Source organism: Salvelinus alpinus, chromosome 11, assembly GCF_045679555.1.
Source record: "Salvelinus alpinus chromosome 11, SLU_Salpinus.1, whole genome shotgun sequence".
NCBI lineage: Eukaryota > Metazoa > Chordata > Actinopteri > Salmoniformes > Salmonidae > Salvelinus > Salvelinus alpinus.
Window position 1 is genome coordinate 13,297,321 of NC_092096.1, and position 21,821 is coordinate 13,319,141.

At 46.1% G+C, this 21,821-nt stretch overlaps 1 protein-coding gene across 2 annotated transcripts in view; it reads right to left on the reverse strand.

Annotated features, from left to right (window-relative positions):
• Window positions 1-21,821, reverse strand: part of LOC139533593 (leucine-rich repeat-containing G-protein coupled receptor 5-like) — a 187,018-nt gene that overhangs the window by 75,605 nt on the left and 89,592 nt on the right. For both annotated transcript variants that reach the window (XM_071331740.1, XM_071331741.1), the window contains exon 4: window positions 15,456-15,527. In XM_071331740.1, coding sequence (XP_071187841.1) covers window positions 15,456-15,527 — 72 coding nt within the window. The remainder of the gene's footprint in view (window positions 1-15,455; window positions 15,528-21,821) is intronic.

Sequence of the window (21,821 nt, forward strand, 5' to 3'; positions counted from 1 at the left end):
CACATGTAATGAGTTCCTATCCTAGTCATCCACATGTAATGAGTTCCTATCCTAGTCAGCCGTGTGTAATGAGTTCCTATCCTAGTCATCCACATGTAATGAGTTCCTATCCTAGTCATCCACATGTAATGAGTTCCTATCCTAGTCAGCCGTGTGTAATTAGTTCCTATCCTAGTCAGCCGCGTGTAATGAGTTCCTATCCTAGTCAGCCGTGTGTAATTAGTTCCTATCCTAGTCAGCCGTGTGTAATTAGTTCCTATCCTAGTCAGCCGTGTGTAATTAGTTCCTATCCTAGTCACCAACGTGTAATGAGTTCCTATCCTAGTCATCCACGTGTAATGAGTTCCTATCCTAGTCATCCATGTGTAATGAGTTCCTATCCTAGTCATCCACATGTAATGAGTTCCTATCCTAGTCATCCACGTGTAATGAGTTCCTATCCTAGTCATCCACATGTAATGAGTTCCTATCCTAGTCATCCACGTGTAATGAGTTCCTTTCCTAGTCATCCACGTGTAATGAGTTCCTATCCTAGTCATCCACATGTAATGAGTTCCTATCATAGTCATCCACGTGTAATGAGTTCCTATCCTAGTCATCCACGTGTAATGAGTTCCTATCCTAGTCATCCACATGTAATGAGTTCCTATCCTAGTCATCCACATGTAATGAGTTCCTATCCTAGTCATCCACATGTAATGAGTTCCTATCCTAGTCATCCACATGTAATGAGTTCCTATCCTAGTCATCCACGTGTAATGAGTTCCTATCCTAGTCATCCACATGTAATGAGTTCCTATCCTAGTCATCCACGTGTAATGAGTTCCTATCCTAGTCATCCACGTGTAATGAGTTCCTATCCTAGTCATCCACATGTAATGAGTTCCTATCCTAGTCATCCACGTGTAATGAGTTCCTATCCTAGTCAGCCGTGTGTAATGAGTTCCTATCCTAGTCATCCACATGTAATGAGTTCCTATCCTAGTCATCCACATGTAATGAGTTCCTATCCTAGTCATCCACATGTAATGAGTTCCTATCCTAGTCATCCACGTGTAATGAGTTCCTATCCTAGTCATCCACGTGTAATTAGTTCCTATCCTAGTGAGCCGCGTGTAATGAGTTCCTATCCTAGAGAGCCATGTGTAATGAGTTCCTATCCTAGTCATCCACGTGTATTAAGTTCCTATCCTAGTCAGCCGCGTGTAATGAGTTCCTATCCTAGTCAGCCGTGTGTAATGAGTTCCTATCCTAGTCAGCCGCGTGTAATGAGTTCCAATCCTAGTCAGCCGTGTGTAATGAGTTCCTATCCTAGTCAGCCGTGTGTAATGAGTTCCTATCCTAGTCAGCCGCGTGTAATGAGTTCCTATCCTAGTCAGCCGTGTGTAATTAGTTCCTATCCTAGTCAGCCGTGTGTAATTAGTTCATATCCTAGTCATCCACGTTTAATGAGTTCCTATCCTAGTCATCCACGTGTAATTAGTTCCTATCCTAGTCATCCACGTGTAATTAGTTCCTATCCTAGTGAGCCGCGTGTAATGAGTTCCTATCCTAGTGAGCCATGTGTAATTAGTTCCTATCCTAGTCATCCACGTGTAATGAGTTCCTATCCTGGGTGCATACCCAGTATCTCCTCTCACTCTCTCCCAGGGTGCATACCCAGTATCTCCTCTCTCTCTCTCCCAGGGTGCATACCCAGTATCTCCTCTCTCTCTCCCAGGGTGCATACCCAGTATCTCCTCTCTCTCTCTCACAGGGTGCATACCCAGTATCTCCTCTCTCTCTCTCCCAGGGTGCATACCCAGTATCCCCTCTCTCTCTCTCCCAGGGTGCATACCCAGTATCTCCTCTCTCTCTCTCCCAGGGTGCATACCCAGTATCTCCTCTCTCTCTCTCCCAGGGTGCATACCCAGTATCTCCTCTCTCTCTCTCCCAGGGTGCATACCCAGTATCTCCTCTCTCTCTCTCCCAGGGTGCATACCCAGTATCTCCTCTCTCTCCCAAGGTGCATACCCAGTATCTCCTCTCTCTCTCTCCCAGGGTGCATACCCAGTATCTCCTCTCTCTCTCTCCCAGGGTGCATACCCAGTATCTCCTCTCTCTCTCTCCCAGGGTGCATACCCAGTATCTCCTCTCTCTCTCTCCCAGGGTGCATACCCAGTATCTCCTCTCTCTCTCTCCCAGGGTGCATACCCAGTATCTCCTCATTCTCTCCCAGGGTGCATACCCAGTATCTCCTCTCTCTCTCCCAGGGTGCATACCCAGTATCTCTTCATTCTCTCCCAGGGTGCATACCCAGTATCTCCTCTCTCTCGCTTTCTCTCTCTCCCAGGGTCTAAAGTAGTGCACTACATATGGAATAGGGCTCTGGTCTAACGTAGTGCACTATATAGGGAATAGGGCTCTGGTCTAAAGTAGTGCACTATATAGGGAGTAGGGCTCTGGTCTAAAGTAGTGCACTACATAGGGAATAGGGCTCTGGTCTAAAGTAGTGCACTACATAGGGAATAGGGCTCTGGTCTAAAGTAGTGCACTATATAGGGAATAGGGCTCTGATCTAAAGTAGTGCACTATATAGGGAATAGGCCTCTGGTCTAAAGTAGTGCACTACATAGGGAATAGGGCTCTGGTCTAAAGTAGTGCACTACATAGGGAATAGGGCTCTGGTCTAAAGTAGTGCACTATATAGGGAATAGGGCTCTGATCTAAAGTAGTGCACTACATAGGGAATAGGGCTCTGGTCTAAAGTAGTGCACTACATAGGGAATAGGGCTCTGGTCTAAAGTAGTGCACTACATAGGGAATAAGGCACCATTTGGAACGCATCCAATATCTCCTTTCCAGTATTTTCCCAACCCTGTTGTCGGCATATTTCAAAGGGCCTCTGCCTTAAAGCAGACGACTAGATAAAGGCATTGTTCACTAATCCTTTCCTGCACTGGCCAGGGCCATAAAAACAATGCCTCGGTTGGCACGGGGCTTTCAAAAGCCTCCTAATGGCATAGCAGAGAGAGAGAGAATCTGCGTTGGAGCCTCAATTACAACTCAAGTGTCTGCCTGGGACCCATTTCAACAAAGAGGAGAGTAGCGCTGAGGGCCAGGGGGGGGCCACTACTCAAATGAAAAGACAACCACTTCAGAAAAGCCAGGACATTTTAATCGACACATCTTTTTTAAAAGCATTGTGCACCAGTTGCATTGCGTCACCACTATAGTGGTCTCTCTCTCTCTCTCTCTCTCTCTCTCTCTCTCTCTCTCTCTCTCTCTCTCTCTCTCTCTCTCTCTCTCTCTCTCTCTCTCTCTCTCTCTCTCTCTCTCTCTCTCTCTCATATATGTTAACATTGCCAAAGCAAGTGAAATATATAATAAACAAAAACATTACACTTACAAAAGTTGACCTGTGTGTGTGTGTGTGTGGCCCATGGAACTGTTAGCATGGCTGAGATCATTTCCCCGACTCAGGCTCTCTTGGCCTCTGGCTCCAAACAGTTACATTTTCCTCAAATTACAGCAAACCCCAACAGTGGCCAGGGAACCTAAATGAGTCTCTCTTCAATTAAATACAACTCATTCACTAAGGAGGAGGAGAGAGATAAACAGAATACAACTCATTCACTAAGGAGGAGAGAGATAAACAGAATACAACTCATTCACTAAGGAGGAGGAGAGAGATAAACAGAATACAACTCATTCACTAAGGAGGAGGAGAGAGATAACCAGAATACAACTCATTCACTAAGGAGGAGGAGAGAGATAAACAGAATACAACTCATTCACTAAGGAGGAGGAGAGAGATAAACAGAATACAACTCATTCACTCAGGAGGAGGAGAGATAAACAGAATACAACTCATTCACTAGGGAGGAGAGAGAAAAACAGAATACAACTCATTCACTAAGGAGGAGGAGAGAGATAAAACAGAAAACAACTCATTCACTAAGGAGGAGGTGAGAGATAAAACAGAAAACAACTCATTCACTAAGGAGGAGGAGAGAGATAAAACAGAATACAACTCATTCACTAAGGAGGAGGAGAGAGATAAACAGAATACAACTCATTCACTAAGGAGGAGAGAGATAAACAGAAAACAACTCATTCACTAAGGAGGAGGATAGAGATAAACAGAATACAACTCATTCACTAAGGAGGAGAGAGATAAACAGAATACACCTCATTCACTAAGGAGGAGGAGAGAGATAAACAGAATACAACTCATTCACTAAGGAGAGAGATAAACAGAATACACCTCATTCACTAAGGAGGAGGAGAGAGATAAACAGAGGAGAACGTACAGCTGATTGGCTGTTATATCACCTATAAGTATACAGTTGGGCTATTTGTTATATAGTGGCTATTGACATGCATTCATTCTCTCCAGGAAGCAGACAGAATCCATGTTAAATAGTGAAGCTCACAGGCTGTAACATCACCTGTATAAATGATCTGACTGAGCTATTTGGAATATAGGAGGATATTGTTCTGGTTTATTTCTCTTTATATAGCGAAGGGGCTTCCGTCGGAGATGGACGGACGGGAGGATGGGAGCCGAGGGCGAAGCTCCCTCCTCATAACTCTGGCTCACAAGGTGGTCCGAGTGGAAACTTTAGACTCCGCTTCATCCAATCAAAATTCCCCGAGGAGGGGCACATCTGCCTGGCTGTTGGGATGGGTGAGAGGAGAGGAGAGCAGGGGTTGATGGGAGGGGGAGGCGGGGGAAGGAGTGAGGTTGGGGTGGGGTGGGTGAGAGGAGAGGAGAGCAGGGGTTGATGGGAGGGGGAGGCGGGGGAAGGAGTGAGGTTGGGGTGGGGTGGGTGGGTTGTTCAGGAGTGGTCCATCTGCTTACAGATCTCAGTAACACACTGCAGTGTGAGTGAAAGCAGCTCTCAGTAACATACTGCAGTGTGAGAGACCGCAGCTCTCAGTAACACACTGCAGTGTGAGAGACAGCAGCTCTCAGTAACACACTGCAGTGTGAGAGACCGCAGCTCTCAGTAACACACTGCAGCTCTCAGTAACACACTGCAGTGTGAGTGACAGCAGCTCTCAGTAACACACTGCAGTGTGAGCGACAGCAGCTCTCAGTAACACACTGCAGTGTGAGTGACAGCAGCTCTTATTAACACACTGCAGTGTGAGTGACAGCAGCTCTCAGTAACACACTGCAGTGTGAGAGACCGCAGCTCTCAGTAACACACTGCAGTGTGAGAGACAGCAGCTCTCAGTAACACACTGCAGTGTGAGTGACAGCAGCTCTCAGTAACACACTGCAGTGTGAGTGACAGCAGCTCTAAGTAACACACTGCAGTGTGAGAGACAGCAGCTCTCAGTAACACACTGCAGTGTGAGTGACAGCAGCTCTCAGTAACACACTGCAGTGTGAGAGACCGCAGCTCTCAGTAACACACTGCAGCTCTCAGTAACACACTGCAGTGTGAGTGACAGCAGATCTCAGTAACACACTGCAGTGTGAGCGACAGCAGCTCTCAGTAACACACTGCAGTGTGAGTGACAGCAGCTCTTATTAACACACTGCAGTGTGAGTGACAGCAGCTCTCAGTAACACACTGCAGTGTGAGAGACAGCAGCTCTCAGTAACACACTGCAGTGTGAGAGACCGCAGCTCTCAGTAACACACTGCAGCTCTCAGTAACACACTGCAGTGTGAGTGACAGCAGCTCTCAGTAACACACTGCAGTGTGAGTGACAGCAGCTCTCAGTAACACACTGCAGTGTGAGAGACAGCAGCTCTCAGTAACACACTGCAGTGTGAGTGACAGCAGCTCTCAGTAACACACTGCAGTGTGAGAGACAGCAGCTCTCAGTAACACACTGCAGTGTGAGTGACAGCAGCTCTTATTAACACACTGCAGTGTGAGTGACAGCAGCTCTCAGTAACACACTGCAGTGTGAGTGACAGCAGCTCTCAGTAACACACTGCAGTGTGAGTGACAGCAGCTCTCAGTAACACACTGCAGTGTGAGAGACAGCAGCTCTCAGTAACACACTGCAGTGTGAGTGACAGCAGCTCTCAGTAACACACTGCAGTGTGAGAGACAGCAGCTCTCAGTAACACACTGCAGTGTGAGAGACAGCAGCTCTCAGTAACACACTGCAGTGTGAGTGACAGCAGCTCTCAGTAACACACTGCAGTGTGAGAGACAGCAGCTCTCAGTAACACACTGCAGTGTGAGTGACAGCAGCTCTCAGTAACACACTGCAGTGTGAGAGACCGCAGCTCTCAGTAACACACTGCAGCTCTCAGTAACACACTGCAGTGTGAGTGACAGCAGATCTCAGTAACACACTGCAGTGTGAGCGACAGCAGCTCTCAGTAACACACTGCAGTGTGAGTGACAGCAGCTCTTATTAACACACTGCAGTGTGAGTGACAGCAGCTCTCAGTAACACACTGCAGTGTGAGAGACAGCAGCTCTCAGTAACACACTGCAGTGTGAGAGACCGCAGCTCTCAGTAACACACTGCAGCTCTCAGTAACACACTGCAGTGTGAGTGACAGCAGCTCTCAGTAACACACTGCAGTGTGAGTGACAGCAGCTCTCAGTAACACACTGCAGTGTGAGAGACAGCAGCTCTCAGTAACACACTGCAGTGTGAGCGACAGCAGCTCTCAGTAACACACTGCAGTGTGAGTGACAGCAGCTCTTATTAACACACTGCAGTGTGAGTGACAGCAGCTCTCAGTAACACACTGCAGTGTGAGAGACAGCAGCTCTCAGTAACACACTGCAGTGTGAGAGACAGCAGCTCTTATTAACACACTGCAGTGTGAGTGACAGCAGCTCTCAGTAACACACTGCAGTGTGAGTGACAGCAGCTCTCAGTAACACACTGCAGTGTGAGTGACAGCAGCTCTCAGTAACACACTGCAGTGTGAGTGACAGCAGCTCTCAGTAACACACTGCAGTGTGAGTGACAGCAGCTCTCAGTAACACACTGTAGTGTGAGAGACAGCAGCTCTTATTAACACACTGCAGTGTGAGAGACAGCAGCTCTCATTAACACACTGCAGTGTGAGTGACAGCAGCTCTCATTAACACACTGCAGTGTGAGTGACAGCAGCTCTCAGTAAAACACTGCAGTGTGAGTGACAGCAGCTCTCAGTAACACACTGCAGTGTGAGTGACAGCAGCACTCATTAACACACTGCAGTGTGAGTGACAGCAGCTCTTATTAACACACTGCAGTGTGAGAGACAGCAGCTCTCAGTAACACACTGCAGTGTGAGTGACAGCAGCTCTCATTAACACACTGCAGTGTGAGAGACAGCAGCTCTCAGTAACACACTGCAGCTCTCAGTAACACACTGCAGTGTGAGTGACAGCAGCTCTCAGTAACACACTGCAGTGTGAGTGACAGCAGCTCTCAGTAACACACTGCAGTGTGAGAGACAGCAGCTCTCAGTAACACACTGCAGTGTGAGAGACAGCAGCTCTCAGTAACACGCTGCAGTGTGAGTGACAGCAGCTCTCAGTAACACACTGCAGTGTGAGAGACAGCAGCTCTTATTAACACACTGCAGTGTGAGAGACAGCAGCTCTTATTAACACACTGCAGTGTGAGAGACAGCAGCTCTCAGTAACACACTGCAGTGTGAGAGACAGCAGCTCTCAGTAACACACTGCAGTGTGAGTGACAGCAGCTCTCAGTAACACACTGCAGTGTGAGAGACAGCAGCTCTCAGTAACACACTGCAGTGTGAGAGACAGCAGCTCTTATTAACACACTGCAGTGTGAGAGACAGCAGCTCTCAGTAACACACTGCAGTGTGAGTGACAGTAGCTGTTATTAACACACTGCAGTGTGAGTGACAGCAGCTCTCAGTAACACACTGCAGTGTGAGTGACAGCAGCTCTCAGTAACACACTGCAGTGTGAGAGACAGCAGCTCTCAGTAACACACTGCAGTGTGAGAGACAGCAGCTCTTATTAACACACTGCAGTGTGAGAGACAGCAGCTCTTATTAACACACTGCAGTGTGAGTGACAGCAGCTCTCAGTAACACACTGCAGTGTGAGAGACAGCAGCTCTTATTAACACACTGCAGTGTGAGAGACAGTAGCTCTTATTAACACACTGCAGTGTGAGAGACAGCAGCTCTCAGTAACACACTGCAGTGTGAGTGACAGCAGCTCTTATTAACACACTGCAGTGTGAGTGACAGCAGCTCTCAGTAACACACTGCAGTGTGAGAGACAGCAACTCTCAGTAACACACTGCAGTGTGAGAGACAGCAGCTCTTATTAACACACTGCAGTGTGAGAGACAGCAGCTCTCAGTAACACACTGCAGTGTGAGTGACAGCAGTTCTCAGTAACATACTGCAGTGTGAGTGACAGCAGTTCTCAGTAATATACTGCAGTGTGAGAGACAGCAGCTCTCAGTAACACACTGCAGTGTGAGAGACAGCAGCTCTTATTAACACACTGCAGTGTGAGTGACAGCAGCTCTCAGTAACACACTGCAGTGTGAGTGACAGCAGCTCTCAGTAACACACTGCAGCTCTCATTAACTGCAGAATAACACCTTTGCCTTGAACCCTCCAGCACCCTCTCACACACACACAACATCCTTGGGTGGTTGATTCAGACCACATCGTGTGTGTGTGAGTGTGTATGGATCGGGGGGGGGGGTCCTGACCACACACACACACACACACACACACACACACACACACACACACACACACACACACACACACACACACACACACACACACACACACACACACACACACACACACACACACACACACACACACACACACACACACACAAACACACACACACACACACACACAACATCCTTCGGTGGTTGATTCAGACCACATCGTGTGTGTATGGATGGGGGGGTCCTGACCACACACACACACACACACACACACACACACACACACACACACACACACACACACACACACACACACACACACACACACACACACACACACACACACACACACACACACACACACACACTGCGTGAGGGAGCGGAGAACAACTGTCATTCCACTGATAAACACGGCTGGGTATTTAGCCCTTCCCTCTCTCTCTCTCCAATTCATTTACGCTATTTGTGTATTTTCACTTTAAATTGTTGACAGAAGCGTGTTTAGTAAATATGGTGCGGATCACATTTCCGCCATCACGGAGAGCTCTGCAGAGTCCTAAGATGTAGATGTATATTTGTGGAGGGGGGAGGGAGGGAGGAGGGGGAGGAGACACATCTCAGAGCCAGGAGGTCCATGCTTGCTCGGAAGAATTTTATGTTGACGTTTCTTGCAGAGACCCAGCTCTGTGATCTAAACCTGGCAGAGACAGAGAGACCCAGCCTGCCACTATGCTTTGGTCTGGTCTTCTCTGGTCTGGTCTTCCCTGGTCTTCTCTGGTCTTCTCTGGTCTTCTCTTGTCTTCTTGGCTCTGGTCTTCTCTGGTCTGGTCTTCCCTGGTCTTCTCTGGTCTGGTCTTATCTGGTCTTCTCTGGCCTTTTCTGATCTTCTCTGGTCTTCTCTGGCCTTCTCTGGCCTTCTTGGCTCTGGTCTTCTCTGGTCTGGTCTAATGTGTTCTGGTCTTCTCTGGTCTAATGTGTTCTGGTCTTCTCTGGTCTTCTCTGGCCTTCTTGGCTCTGGTCTTCTCTGGCCTTCTTGGCTCTGGTCTTCTCTGGTCTGGTCTAATGTGTTCTGGTCTTCTCTGGTCTGTTCAAATGTGTTCTGGTCTTCTCTGGTCTGATCTAGTCTAGTCTGGTCTTCTCTGGTCTGATCTAGTCTAGTCTGGTCTTCTCTGGTCTGGTCTAATGTGTTCTGGTCTTCTCTGGTCTGGTCTAATGTGTTCTGGTCTTCTCTGGTCTGATCTAGTCTAGTCTGGTCTTTCTGGTCTGGTCTGAGACCAGATCTGTTCTGGTGATCTGATCTGTTCTGGTGATCAGAGAGCACAAGACTCCTGCCTGCCTGTCTGTCAGTTTGCCTGTCTGTCTGTTCGCCTGCCTGTCTGTCTGCTCGCCTGCCTGTCTGTCAGTTTGCTTGTCTGTCTGTTCGCCTGCCTGTCTGTCTGCTCGCCTGCCTGTCTGTCTGTTCGCCTGCTTGTCTGTCTGCTCGCCTGCCTGTCTGTCTGCTCGCCTGTCTGTCTGTTCGCCTGCCTGTCTGTCTGTTCGCCTGCTTGTCTGTCTGTTCGCCTGCCTGTCTGTCAGTTTGCTTGTCTGTCTGTCTGCTCGCCTGCCTGTCTGTCTGCTCGCCTGCCTGTCTCCCGTATGAAGGCCAGGTATGAAGGCCAGGTTGTCTTCCTTTAAAGAGTCAGTCAGTCACCGTCTGTAATTATCCTGCACCTAAACAATAACGCTTTCAGACTGAAAACAGACACATTGTCTGAGGAGACAAATGCTCGTTCCAACCCACTGCCTGCTGTCTGCTCCTGTCTCCGGTCTGAGACAATAAGAGAGGAGAGCTACCTGGTGCAGAGCTACCCCCCCTCCTCCTCCTCCTCCTCCTCCTCCGCCCCACCCAGCCCGACTGGAACAGTGACCTGAGATGTCAGTCTTGTTTGTCGTTGGGTTGAAAGGGGATTCTGTAATCCTCTCCCTGTCCCTCCTCCCTGGCTTTGTAACCTCTTCCCACAGCCCAGAGAAAAAGCTGAAAGGTCAATTGAGGCAGCCAATTGTTGTCTATCAATTCACTGGTTGTGTGTTGTGTGTCAGTCCTGCGTGGCTGAAAAGGTGTTTGGTAGTCCTCCGCCCTAGCAGTCTGCGGACGCTCCCCAACATAACTCTTTCAACAACGTCTCAGAGGTGTTTGGTAGTCCTCCGCCCTAGCAGCCTGCGGACGCTCCCCAACATAACTCTTTCAACAACGTCTCGGAGGTGTTTGGTAGTCCTCCGCCCTAGCAGCCTGTTACTGAAGACTACTGTTACTGAAGACTACTGTTACTGAAGACCACTGTTACTGAAGACTACTGTTACTGAAGACTACTGTTACTGAAGACTACTGTTACTGAAGACCACTGTTACTGAAGACCACTGTTACTGAAGACCACTGTTACTGAAGACCACTGCTACTGAAGACCACTGTTACTGAAGACCACTGCTACTGAAGACCACTGTTACTGAAGACCACTGTTGCTGAATACCACTGTTACTGAAGACTACTGTTACTGAAGACCACTGCTACTGAAGACCACTGTTACTGAAGACCACTGTTACTGAAGACCCCTGTTACTGAAGACTACTGTTACTGAAGACTACTGTTACTGAAGACTACTGTTACTGAAGACTACTGTTACTGAAGACTACTGTTACTGAAGACCACTGTTACTGAAGACTACTGTTACTGAAGACCACTGTTACTGAAGACCACTGTTACTGAAGACTACTGTTACTGAATACCACTGTTACTGAAGACCACTGTTACTGAAGACCACTGCTACTGAAGACCACTGTTACTGAAGACCACTGTTACTGAAGACCCCTGTTACTGAAGACTACTGTTACTGAAGACTACTGTTACTGAATACCACTGTTACTGAAGACCACTGTTACTGAAGACCCCTGTTACTGAAGACCCCTGTTACTGAAGACTACTGTTACTGAAGACTACTGTTACTGAAGACCCCTGTTACTGAAGACTACTGTTACGGAAGACCACTGTTACTGAAGACCACTGTTACTGAAGACCACTGTTACTGAAGACTACTGTTACTGAAGACTACTGTTACTGAAGACCACTGTTACTGAAGACTACAGTTACTGAAGACTACTGTTACTGAAGACTACTGTTACTGAAGACTACTGTTACTGAAGATACTAGTTGGATCCCAAATGGCACCCTATTCCCTATATAGTGCACTGCTTTTGACCAGAGCCCTATTCCCTTTATAGTGCACTGCTTTTGACCAGAGCCCTATTCCCTATATTGTGCACTGCTTTTGACCAGAGTCCTATAGACCAGAGTCCTATAGTACCATTTAGGACCCAGCCACTCTGTCTGTACAACACACATTCAGACCTGTTGAGGTAACAACAGCTGCTCTGTTCTCCCTGCCAACCTGCTCTGAGCGAGACAGACGCCGTATGGGACAATGCTTATTAATGAATGTGATCTTAGACTGATAATCCACGTGCGTTTGGAGGGGTAAGAGAGAGGAGGGGGAAGGAGAGAGGAGGAGAAAGGAGAGAGGAGGGGAAAGGATTAGAGAAGAGAAGGGAGAGAGGAGGAGAAATGAGAGAGGAGGAGGAAGGATGGAGAGAGGAGGGGGAAGGTACAGAGAAGTGAAGGGAGAGAGGAGGAGGAAGGAGAGAGGAGGGGGAAGGAGAGAGGAGGAGAAAGGAGAGAGGAGGGGAAAGGATTAGAGAAGGGAGAGAGGAGGGGAAAGGTAAAGAGAAGAGAAGGGAGAGAGGAGGAGAAAGGAGAGAGGAGGGGAAAGGAGAGAGGAGGGGAAAGGTAAAGAGAAGAGAAGGGAGAGAGGAGGAGAAAGGAGAGAGGAGGAGGAAGGATGGAGAGAGGAGGGGGAAGGTACAGAGAAGTGAAGGGAGAGAGGAGGAGGAAGGAGAGGAGGAGAAAGGAGAGAGGAGGGGAAAGGAGAGAGGAGGGGGAAGGAGAGAGGAGGGGAAAGGTAAAGAGAAGAGAAGGGAGAGAGGAGGAGAAAGGAGAGAGGAGGAGGAAGGATGGAGAGAGGAGGGGGAAGGTACAGAGAAGTGAAGGGAGAGAGGAGGAGGAAGGAGAGGAGGAGAAAGGAGAGAGGAGGGGAAAGGAGAGAGGAGGGGGAAGGAGAGAGGAGGAGAAAGGAGAGAGGAGGGGGAAGGAGAGAGGAGGGGGAAGGAGAGGGGAGGAGGAAGGTAAAGAGAAGAGAAGGGAGAGAGGAGGGGGGAGGAGAAAGGAGGAGGAAGGAGAGGAGGAGGGATGGAGAGAGGAGGAGGAAGGTAAAGAGAAGAGAAGGGAGAGAGGAGGGGAAAGGAGAGGAGGAGGGATGGAGAGAGGAGGGGGAAGGAGAGAGGAGGAGGAAGGAGAGGAGGAGGAGGAAGGAGAGGAGGAGAAAGGAGAGGAGGAGGGATGGAGAGAGGAGGGGGAAGGAGAGAGGAGGAGGAAGGAGAGGAGGAGGAGGAAGGAGAGGAGGAGAAAGGAGAGGAGGAGGGATGGAGAGAGGAGGGGGAAGGAGAGAGGAAGCGGGAAGGAGAGAGGAAGAGGAAGGAGAGGAGGAGAAAGGAGAGGAGGAGGGATGGAGAGAGGAGGAGGAAGGTACAGAGAAGAGAAGGGAGAGAGGAGGGGGAAGGAGGAGAGAGGAGGAGGAAGGTACAGAGAAGAGAAGGGAGAGAGGAGGAGGAAGGAGAGAGGAGGAGGAAGGTACAGAGAAGAGAAGGGAGAGAGGAGGAGGATGGTACAGAGAAGAGAAGGGAGAGAGGAGGAGGAAGGTACAGAGAAGAGAAGGGACTCCAGTGAAATACAATCTGCATTCAGCTCTCCTTCCTATCTCCCCTCTTCTTCATCTCTTCTTTCTCCGCTGATCAAAGGTAAGGCTCTCTCTATGGGCCCACATTGATTTAGACTCTCCATTCCAACTCTCTCGGTACCCCCCCACCCCATTTTACACACACACAAACGCACGAACACACAAGCACACACACCTCTCCCACCCCTCCAACCCCATCAGGCCACTTATGGAGAGAGAGTGAGAGCCTGATAAAAAACAGTAATTGATGCTGAAACCGAAAGTGGAGATGGTCTCTAGTTGCCTGGAGATTTCCTTAAAGGAAAAGGTCAAGGATAGACAGGGGATGGAGAGAGCGAGAGAAGAAAGGTAGAGAGAGAGAGAAGAAAGATAGAGAGAGAGAGAGAGAGGAGAAAGACAGCATGAGGACAAAGAGAGAGAGAAGGGAGATAGAGATAGAGATAGAGAGAATTAGGATCTGTCTAAAAATACTGGCAATCGGTTATAGAACCCATTGCCCTTTATGGTTGTGAGGTCTGGGGTCCGCTCACCAACCAATAATTCACAAAATGGGACAAACACCAAATTGAGTCTCTGCATGCAGAATTCTACTAAAATATCCTCTGTGTACAACATAAAACACCAAATAATGTGTGCAGAGCAGAATTAGGCCGATGATCAAATGATGCTAATGATCAAAATCCAGAATATATACGTTATATTCTACAACCACCTAAAAGGAAGCGATTCCCAAAACTTCCATAACAAAGCCATCACCTACAGAGAGATGAACCTGGAGAAGAGTCCCCAATGCAAGCTGGTCCTGGGGTTCTGTTCACAAACACAAACACACCCCACAGAGCCCCAGGACAGCAACACAATTCTACCCAACCAAATCATGAGAAAACTAAAATATAATTACTTGACACATTGGAAAGAATTAACAAAAAAACTGAGCAAACTAGAATGCTATTTTGCCCTAAACAGAGAGTACACAGTGGCAGAATACCTGACCACTGTGACTGACCCAAACTTAAGGAAAGCTTTGATTATGTATAGACTCAGTAGGCATAGCCTTGCTATTGAGAAAGGCCGCCGTAGGCAGACCTGGCTCTCAAGAGAAGACAGGCTATGTGCACACTGCCCACAAATTGAGGTGGAAACTGAGCTGCACTTCCTAACCTCCTGCCAAATGTATGACCATATTAGAGACACATATTTCCCTCAGATTACACAGACCCACAAAGAAATACCACAGTGTGACATCACAGCAGCAAGATTTGTGATCTGTTGCCACAAGAAAAGGTCAACCAGTGAAGAACAAACACCATTGTAAATACAACCCATATTTATGTTTAATTATTTCCCATTTTGTACTTTAATTATTTACACATCATTACAACACTGTATATACTGTAGACATAATGACATTTGAAATGTCTTTATTCTTTTGGAAACTTTGTGAGTGTAATATTTACTGTTATTTTGTTACTGTTTATTTCACTTTTGTTATTATCTATTTCACTTGCGTTGGCAATGTTAACATATGTTTCCCATGTCAATAAAGCCCTTAAATTGAATTAAGAGAGAGAGAGAAAGAGAGAGAGAAAGAGAGAGAGAGAGAAAAAAGAGAGCGAGAGAGAGAGGAGAAAGGTAGTGAGAAGAGAGGCTCATTCCTATTGAAAAGAGAGAGAGGAGAAAGGTAGTGAGAAGAGAGGCTCATTCCTATTGAAAAGAGAGCGAGAGAGAGAGGAGAAAGGTAGTGAGAAGAGAGGCTCATTCCTATTGAAAAAAGAGAGAGAGAGAGGAGAAAGGTAGTGAGAAGAGAGGCTCATTCCTATTGAAAAGAGAGCGAGAGAGAGAGGAGAAAGGTAGTGAGAAGAGAGGCTCATTCCTATTGAAAAGAGAGCGAGAGAGAGAGGAGAAAGGTAGTGAGAAGAGAGGCTCATTCCTATTGAAAAGAGAGCTTCTTTCATTTGGACGGGGCAGCAGCGATGGTGGAGGAGGAAGACGATCGACACTCACAGAGACTGGAGGTTCCTGAGGTTCTGAAGGGCTTCTCCTGGAACCCGTCGTAGCTGGTTGTTCTGAAGCATCCTGCAGGGGGATATAAAACGCAAGAGATCGTCAGGGCAGGGGGAAGAAAACTGATGGCGCACCTGAAAGGCGCTCTATCAGAGAAATCTATCAGAGAGAGGTGACACTGCTGACACAAAACACAGACCCTTTAAATCTATCAGAGAGAGGTGACACAGACACGGAACACAGACCCTTTAAATCTATCAGAGAGAGGTGACACTGACACAAACACAGACCCTTTTAAATCTATCAGAGAGAGGTGACACTGACACAAAACACAGACCCTTTATAATCTATCAGAGAGAGGTGACACTGACACAGAACACAGACCCTTTATAATCTATCAGAGAGAGATGACACTGACACAAAACACAGACCCTTTATAATCTATCAGAGAGAGGTGACACTGACACAAAACACAGACCCTTTAAATCTATCAGAGAGAGGTGACACTGAACAGTTGTAGGGGAGACTCTGTGTATTTATATAGCCTGTAGCTGTAGGGTAGACTGTGTATCTATATAGCCTGTAGCTGTAGGGTAGACTGTGTATTTATATAGCCTGTAGCTGTAGGGTAGACTGTATATTTATATAGCCTGTAGCTGTAGGGTAGACTGTGTATTTATATAGCCTGTAGCTGTAGGGTAGACTGTGTATTTATATAGTCTGTAGTTGTAGGGTAGACTGTGTATTTATATAGTCTGTAGTTGTAGGGTAGACTGTATATTAATATAGCCTGTAGCTGTAGGGTAGACTGTATTTATATAGCCTGTAACTGTAGGGTAGACTGTGTATTTATATAGCCTGTAGCTGTAGGGTAGACTGTGTATTTATATAGCCTGTAGCTGTAGGGTAGACTGTGTATTTATATAGCTTGTAGCTGTAGGGTAGACTGTGTATTTATATAGCCTGTAGCTGTAGGGTAGACTGTGTATTTATATAGCCTGTAGCTGTAGGGTAGACTGTGTATTTATATAGCCTGTAACTGTAGGGTAGACTGTGTATTTATATAGCCTGTAACTGTAGGGTAGACTGTGTATTTATATAGCCTGTAGCTGTAGGGTAGACTGTGTATTTATATAGCCTGTAGCTGTAGGGTAGACTGTGTATTTATATAGCCTGTAGCTGTAGGGTAGACTGTGTATTTATATAGCCTGTAGCTGTAGGGTAGACTGTGTATTTATATAGCCTGTAACTGTAGGGTAGACTGTATATTAATATAGCCTGTAGCTGTAGGGTAGACTGTGTATTTATATAGCCTGTAGCTGTAGGGTAGACTGTGTATTTATATAGTCTGTAGCTGTAGGGTAGACTGTGTATTTATATAGCCTGTAGCTGTAGGGTAGACTGTGTATTTATATAGCCTGTAGCTGTAGGGTAGACTGTATATTTATATAGCCTGTAGCTGTAGGGTAGACTGTATATTTATATAGTCTGTAGTTGTAGGGTAGACTGTGTGTATTTATATAGCCTGTAGCTGTAGGGTAGATTGTGTATTTATATAGCCTGTAGCTGTAGGGTGGACTGTGTATTTATATAGCCTGTAGCTGTAGGGTAGACTGTGTATTTATATAGCCTGTAGCTGTAGGGTAGACTGTGTATTTATATAGCCTGTAGTTGTAGGGTAGACTGTGTATTTATATAGTCTGTAGTTGTAGGGTAGACTGTGTATTTATATAGTCTGTAGTTGTAGGGTGGACTTTGTATTTATATAGCCTGTAGCTGTAGGGTAGACTGTGTATTTATATAGCCTGTAGCTGTAGGGTAGACTGTGTATCTATATAGCCTGTAGCTGTAGGGTAGACTGTGTATTAATATAGCCTGTAGCTGTAGGGTAGACTGTGTATCTATATAGCCTGTAGCTGTAGGGTGGACTGTGTATTTATATAGCCTGTAGCTGTAGGGTAGACTGTGTATTTATATAGCCTGTAGCTGTAGGGTAGACTGTGTATCTATATAGCCTGTAGCTGTAGGGTAGACTGTGTATTAATATAGCCTGTAGCTGTAGGGTAGACTCTATGTATTTATATAGCCTGTAACTGTAGGGTAGACTGTGTATTTATATAGCCTGTAGCTGTAGGGTAGACTGTGTATTTATATAGCCTGTAGCTGTAGGGTAGACTGTGTATTTATATAGCCTGTAGCTGTAGGGTAGACTGTGTATTTATATAGCCTGTAGCTGTAGGGTAGACTGTATATTAATATAGCCTGTAGCTGTAGGGTAGACTGTGTATTTATATAGCCTGTAGCTGTAGGGTAGACTGTATATTAATATAGCCTGTAGCTGTAGGGTAGACTGTGTATTTATATAGCCTGTAGCTGTAGGGTAGACTGTATATTAATATAGCCTGTAGCTGTAGGGTAGACTGTGTATTTATATAGCCTGTAGCTGTAGGGTAGACTGTGTGTATTTATATAGCCTGTAGCTGTAGGGTAGACTGTGTATTTATATAGCCTGTAGCTGTAGGGTAGACTGTGTCTTTATATAGCCTGTAGCTGTAGGGTAGACTGTGTGTATTTATATAGCCTGTAGCTGTAGGGTAGACTGTGTATTTATATAGCCTGTAGCTGTAGGGTAGACTGTGTATTTATATAGCCTGTAGCTGTAGGGTAGACTGTGTATTTATATAGCCTGTAGCTGTAGGGTAGACTGTGTATTTATATAGCCTGTAGCTGTAGGGTAGACTGTGTATTTATATAGCCTGTAGCTGTAGGGTAGACTGTGTATTTATATAGCCTGTAGCTGTAGGGTAGACTGTATATTAATATAGCCTGTAGCTGTAGGGTAGACTGTGTATTTATATAGCCTGTAGCTGTAGGGTAGACTGTGTGTATTTATATAGCCTGTAGCTGTAGGGTAGACTGTGTATTTATATAGCCTGTAGCTGTAGGGTAGACTGTGTATTTATATAGCCTGTAGCTGTAGGGTAGACTGTGTATTTATATAGCCTGTAGCTGTAGGGTAGACTGTGTATTTATATAGCCTGTAACTGTAGGGTAGACTGTGTATCTATATAGCCTGTAGCTGTAGGGTAGACTGTGTGTATTTATATAGCCTGTAGCTGTAGGGTAGACTGTGTATTTATATAGCCTGTAGCTGTAGGGTAGACTGTGTATCTATATAGCCTGTAGCTGTAGGGTAGACTGTGTATTAATATAGCCTGTAGCTGTAGGGTAGACTGTGTATTTATATAGCCTGTAGCTGTAGGGTAGACTGTGTATTAATATAGCCTGTAACTGTAGGATGGACTGTCATCTACGTGTCAGAGTACTGAGGCAGAACTAACACAGCATAGTGTAACGTTCGTTGTTTGAAGTAGAAGGAGACCAAGGTGCAGCGTGGGTAAGCGTTCATGATATTTAATCAAACTGAACAGTGAAACAAAATAACAAAGTAGAACAAACCGAAACAGTTCTGTCAGGTGCAGACAGAAAACAACTTCCCACAAAACGCAGGTGGGAAAAAGGCTGCCTAAGTATGATTCCCAATCAGAGACAACGATAGACAGCTGTCCCTGATTGAGAACCATACCCGGCCAAACACAAAGAAATAGAAAACATAGAATGCCCACCCTAGTCACACCCTGGCCTAACCAAAATAGAGAATAAAAACCTCTCTATGGCCAGGGCGTGACACATAGGCCTACTGTAATGTGTGTCATCATTACAATTCAATAAAATACAATATACTACAATAGAATACAATAGACTACAATAGAATACAGTATACTATCCTAACGGACACAGATCATACAGAATACTCTGCTCTGGTGTCGTGTTAACGCAGCCAAATCTGGACCACATATACCGACTGTTGACGGGGTTACGAATCCCACCTCGGCCCCTACTCTCTGTCCCCTCAATATCTGTCAATTCAATTCAGTTCAATTCAGTTCGATTCAAGGGCTTTATTGGCATGGGAAACATGCCAAATCAAGTGAAATAGATATTAAACAAAAAAGAAATAAACAATAAAATATTTATCTTTCTCTCTCTCTAGCTTCTGATTGTCACTGTCCATCCAAAAATAAAATACTTATAAATGTATAAATTCTAATGTACAAATATCCTATCGCTAATCCCTGAGGAAACAACATCTCTGGACTGTGTTAGTACCTCATCTAATCTACTGTCTGTACATGAACAAACTGGGTGTCAAGTCTTCATCCAGAGTTCCGTAGTCTGTCAAGCCACAGATGAGGAACACACAGACAGGATCACAGGCAGCAGAACATCGGATGTGGACATTGCCCAAACATGTTGGAATTCAGGCTTAGAGGCAGATGTGTACTCAACTCTCTCTAGCTGTCTCTCTCTCTCTGTCTGTCTGTCTGTCTGTCTGTCTGTCTCTGTGTCTGTCTGTCTCTCTCGCTCTCTCTCTCTGTCTCTCCTAGTCTCTCTCCCAGTCTCTCTCTCTCTGTCTCTCCTAGTCTCTCTCCCAGCCTCTCTCTCTCTCTGTCTCTCCTAGTCTCTCTCCCAGTCTCTCTCTCTCTCCCCCTGTTTGAGTGAGCTGCGAATGTAAACAAACAAATAACTTAATGAGCTCATCTGATTGGCTGTGAAAGTGTGTCACATTCCTCTATCTGACCACTAAGACCTCCCCAGATGTCCAGTATAAAACTCTTCTTGACAACAGTCACAACAAGCCTTCCTCGGACAACAGTAGTGTAGCATATGTAACCACAATGACAGGAGAAAGGCTAATGGAACAAATGGTTTATAGAACCAAACATCTACAGTGGGGAGAACAAGTATTTGATACACTGCCGATTTTGCAGGTTTTCCTACTTACAAAGCATGTAGAGGTCTGTAATTTTTATCATAGGTACACTTCAACTATGAGAGACGGAATCTAAAACAAAAATCCAGAAAATCACATTGTATGATTTTTAAGTAATTAATTTGCATTTTATTGCATGACATAAGTATTTGATACATCAGAAAAGCAGAACTTAATATTTGGTACAGAAACCTTTGTTTGCAATTACAGAGATCATACGTTTCCTGTAGTTCTTGACTAGGTTTGCACACACTGCAGCAGGGATTTTGGCCCACTCCTCCCTACAGATCTTCTCCAGATCCTTCAGGTTTCGGGGCTGTCGCTGGGCAATACGGACTTTCAGCTCCCTCCAAAGATTTTCTATTGGGTTCAGGTCTGGAGACTGGCTAGGCCACTCCAGGACCTTGAGATGCTTCTTACGGAGCCACTCCTTAGTTGCCATGGCTGTGTGCTTCGTGTCGTTGTCATGCTGGAAGACCCAGCCACGACCCATCTTCAATGCTCTTACTGAGGGAAGGAGGTTGTTGGCCAAGATCTCGCGATACATGGCCCCATCCATCCTCCCCTCAATACGGTGCAGTCGTCCTGTCCCCTTTGCAGAAAAGCATCCCCAAAGAATGATGTTTCCACCTCCATGCTTCACGGTTGGGATGGTGTTCTTGGGGTTGTACTCATACTTCTTCTTCCTCCAAACACGGCGAGTGGAGTTAGACCAAAAAGCTCTATTTTTGTCTCATCAGACCACATGACCTTCTCCCATTCCTCCTCTGGATCATCCAGATGGTCATTGGCAAACTTCAGACAGGCCTGGACATGCACTGGCTTAAGCAGGGGGACCTTGCGTGCGCTGCAGGATTTTAATCCATGACGGCGTAGTGTGTTACTAATGGTTTTCTTTGAGACTGTGGTCCCAGCTCTCTTCAGGTCATTGACCAGGTCCTGCCGTGTAGTTCTGGGCTGATCCCTCACCTTCCTCATGATCATTGATGCCCCACGAGGTGAAATCTTGCATGGAGCCCCAGACCGAGGGTGATTGACCGTCATCTTGAACTTCTTCCATTTTCTAATAATTGCGCCAACAGTTGTTTCCTTCTCACCAAGCTGCTTGCCTATTGTCCTGTAGCCCATCCCAGCCTTGTGCAGGTCTACAATTTTATCCCTGATGTCCTTACACAGCTCTCTGGTCTTGGCCATTGTGGAGAGGTTGGAATCTGTTTGATTGTGTGTGGACAGGTGTCTTTTATACAGGTAACGAGTTCAAACAGGTGCAGTTAATACAGGTAATGAGTGGAGAACAGGAGGGCTTCTTAAAGAAAAACTAACAGGTCTGTGAGAGCCGGAATTCTTACTGGTTGGTAGGTGATCAAATACTTATGTCATGCAATAAAATGCAAATTAATTATTTAAAAATCATACAATGTGATTTTCTGGATTTTTGTTTTAGATTCCGTCTCTCACAGTTGAAGTGTACCTATGATAAAAATTACAGACCTCTACATGCTTTGTAAGTAGGAAAACCTGCAAAATCGGCA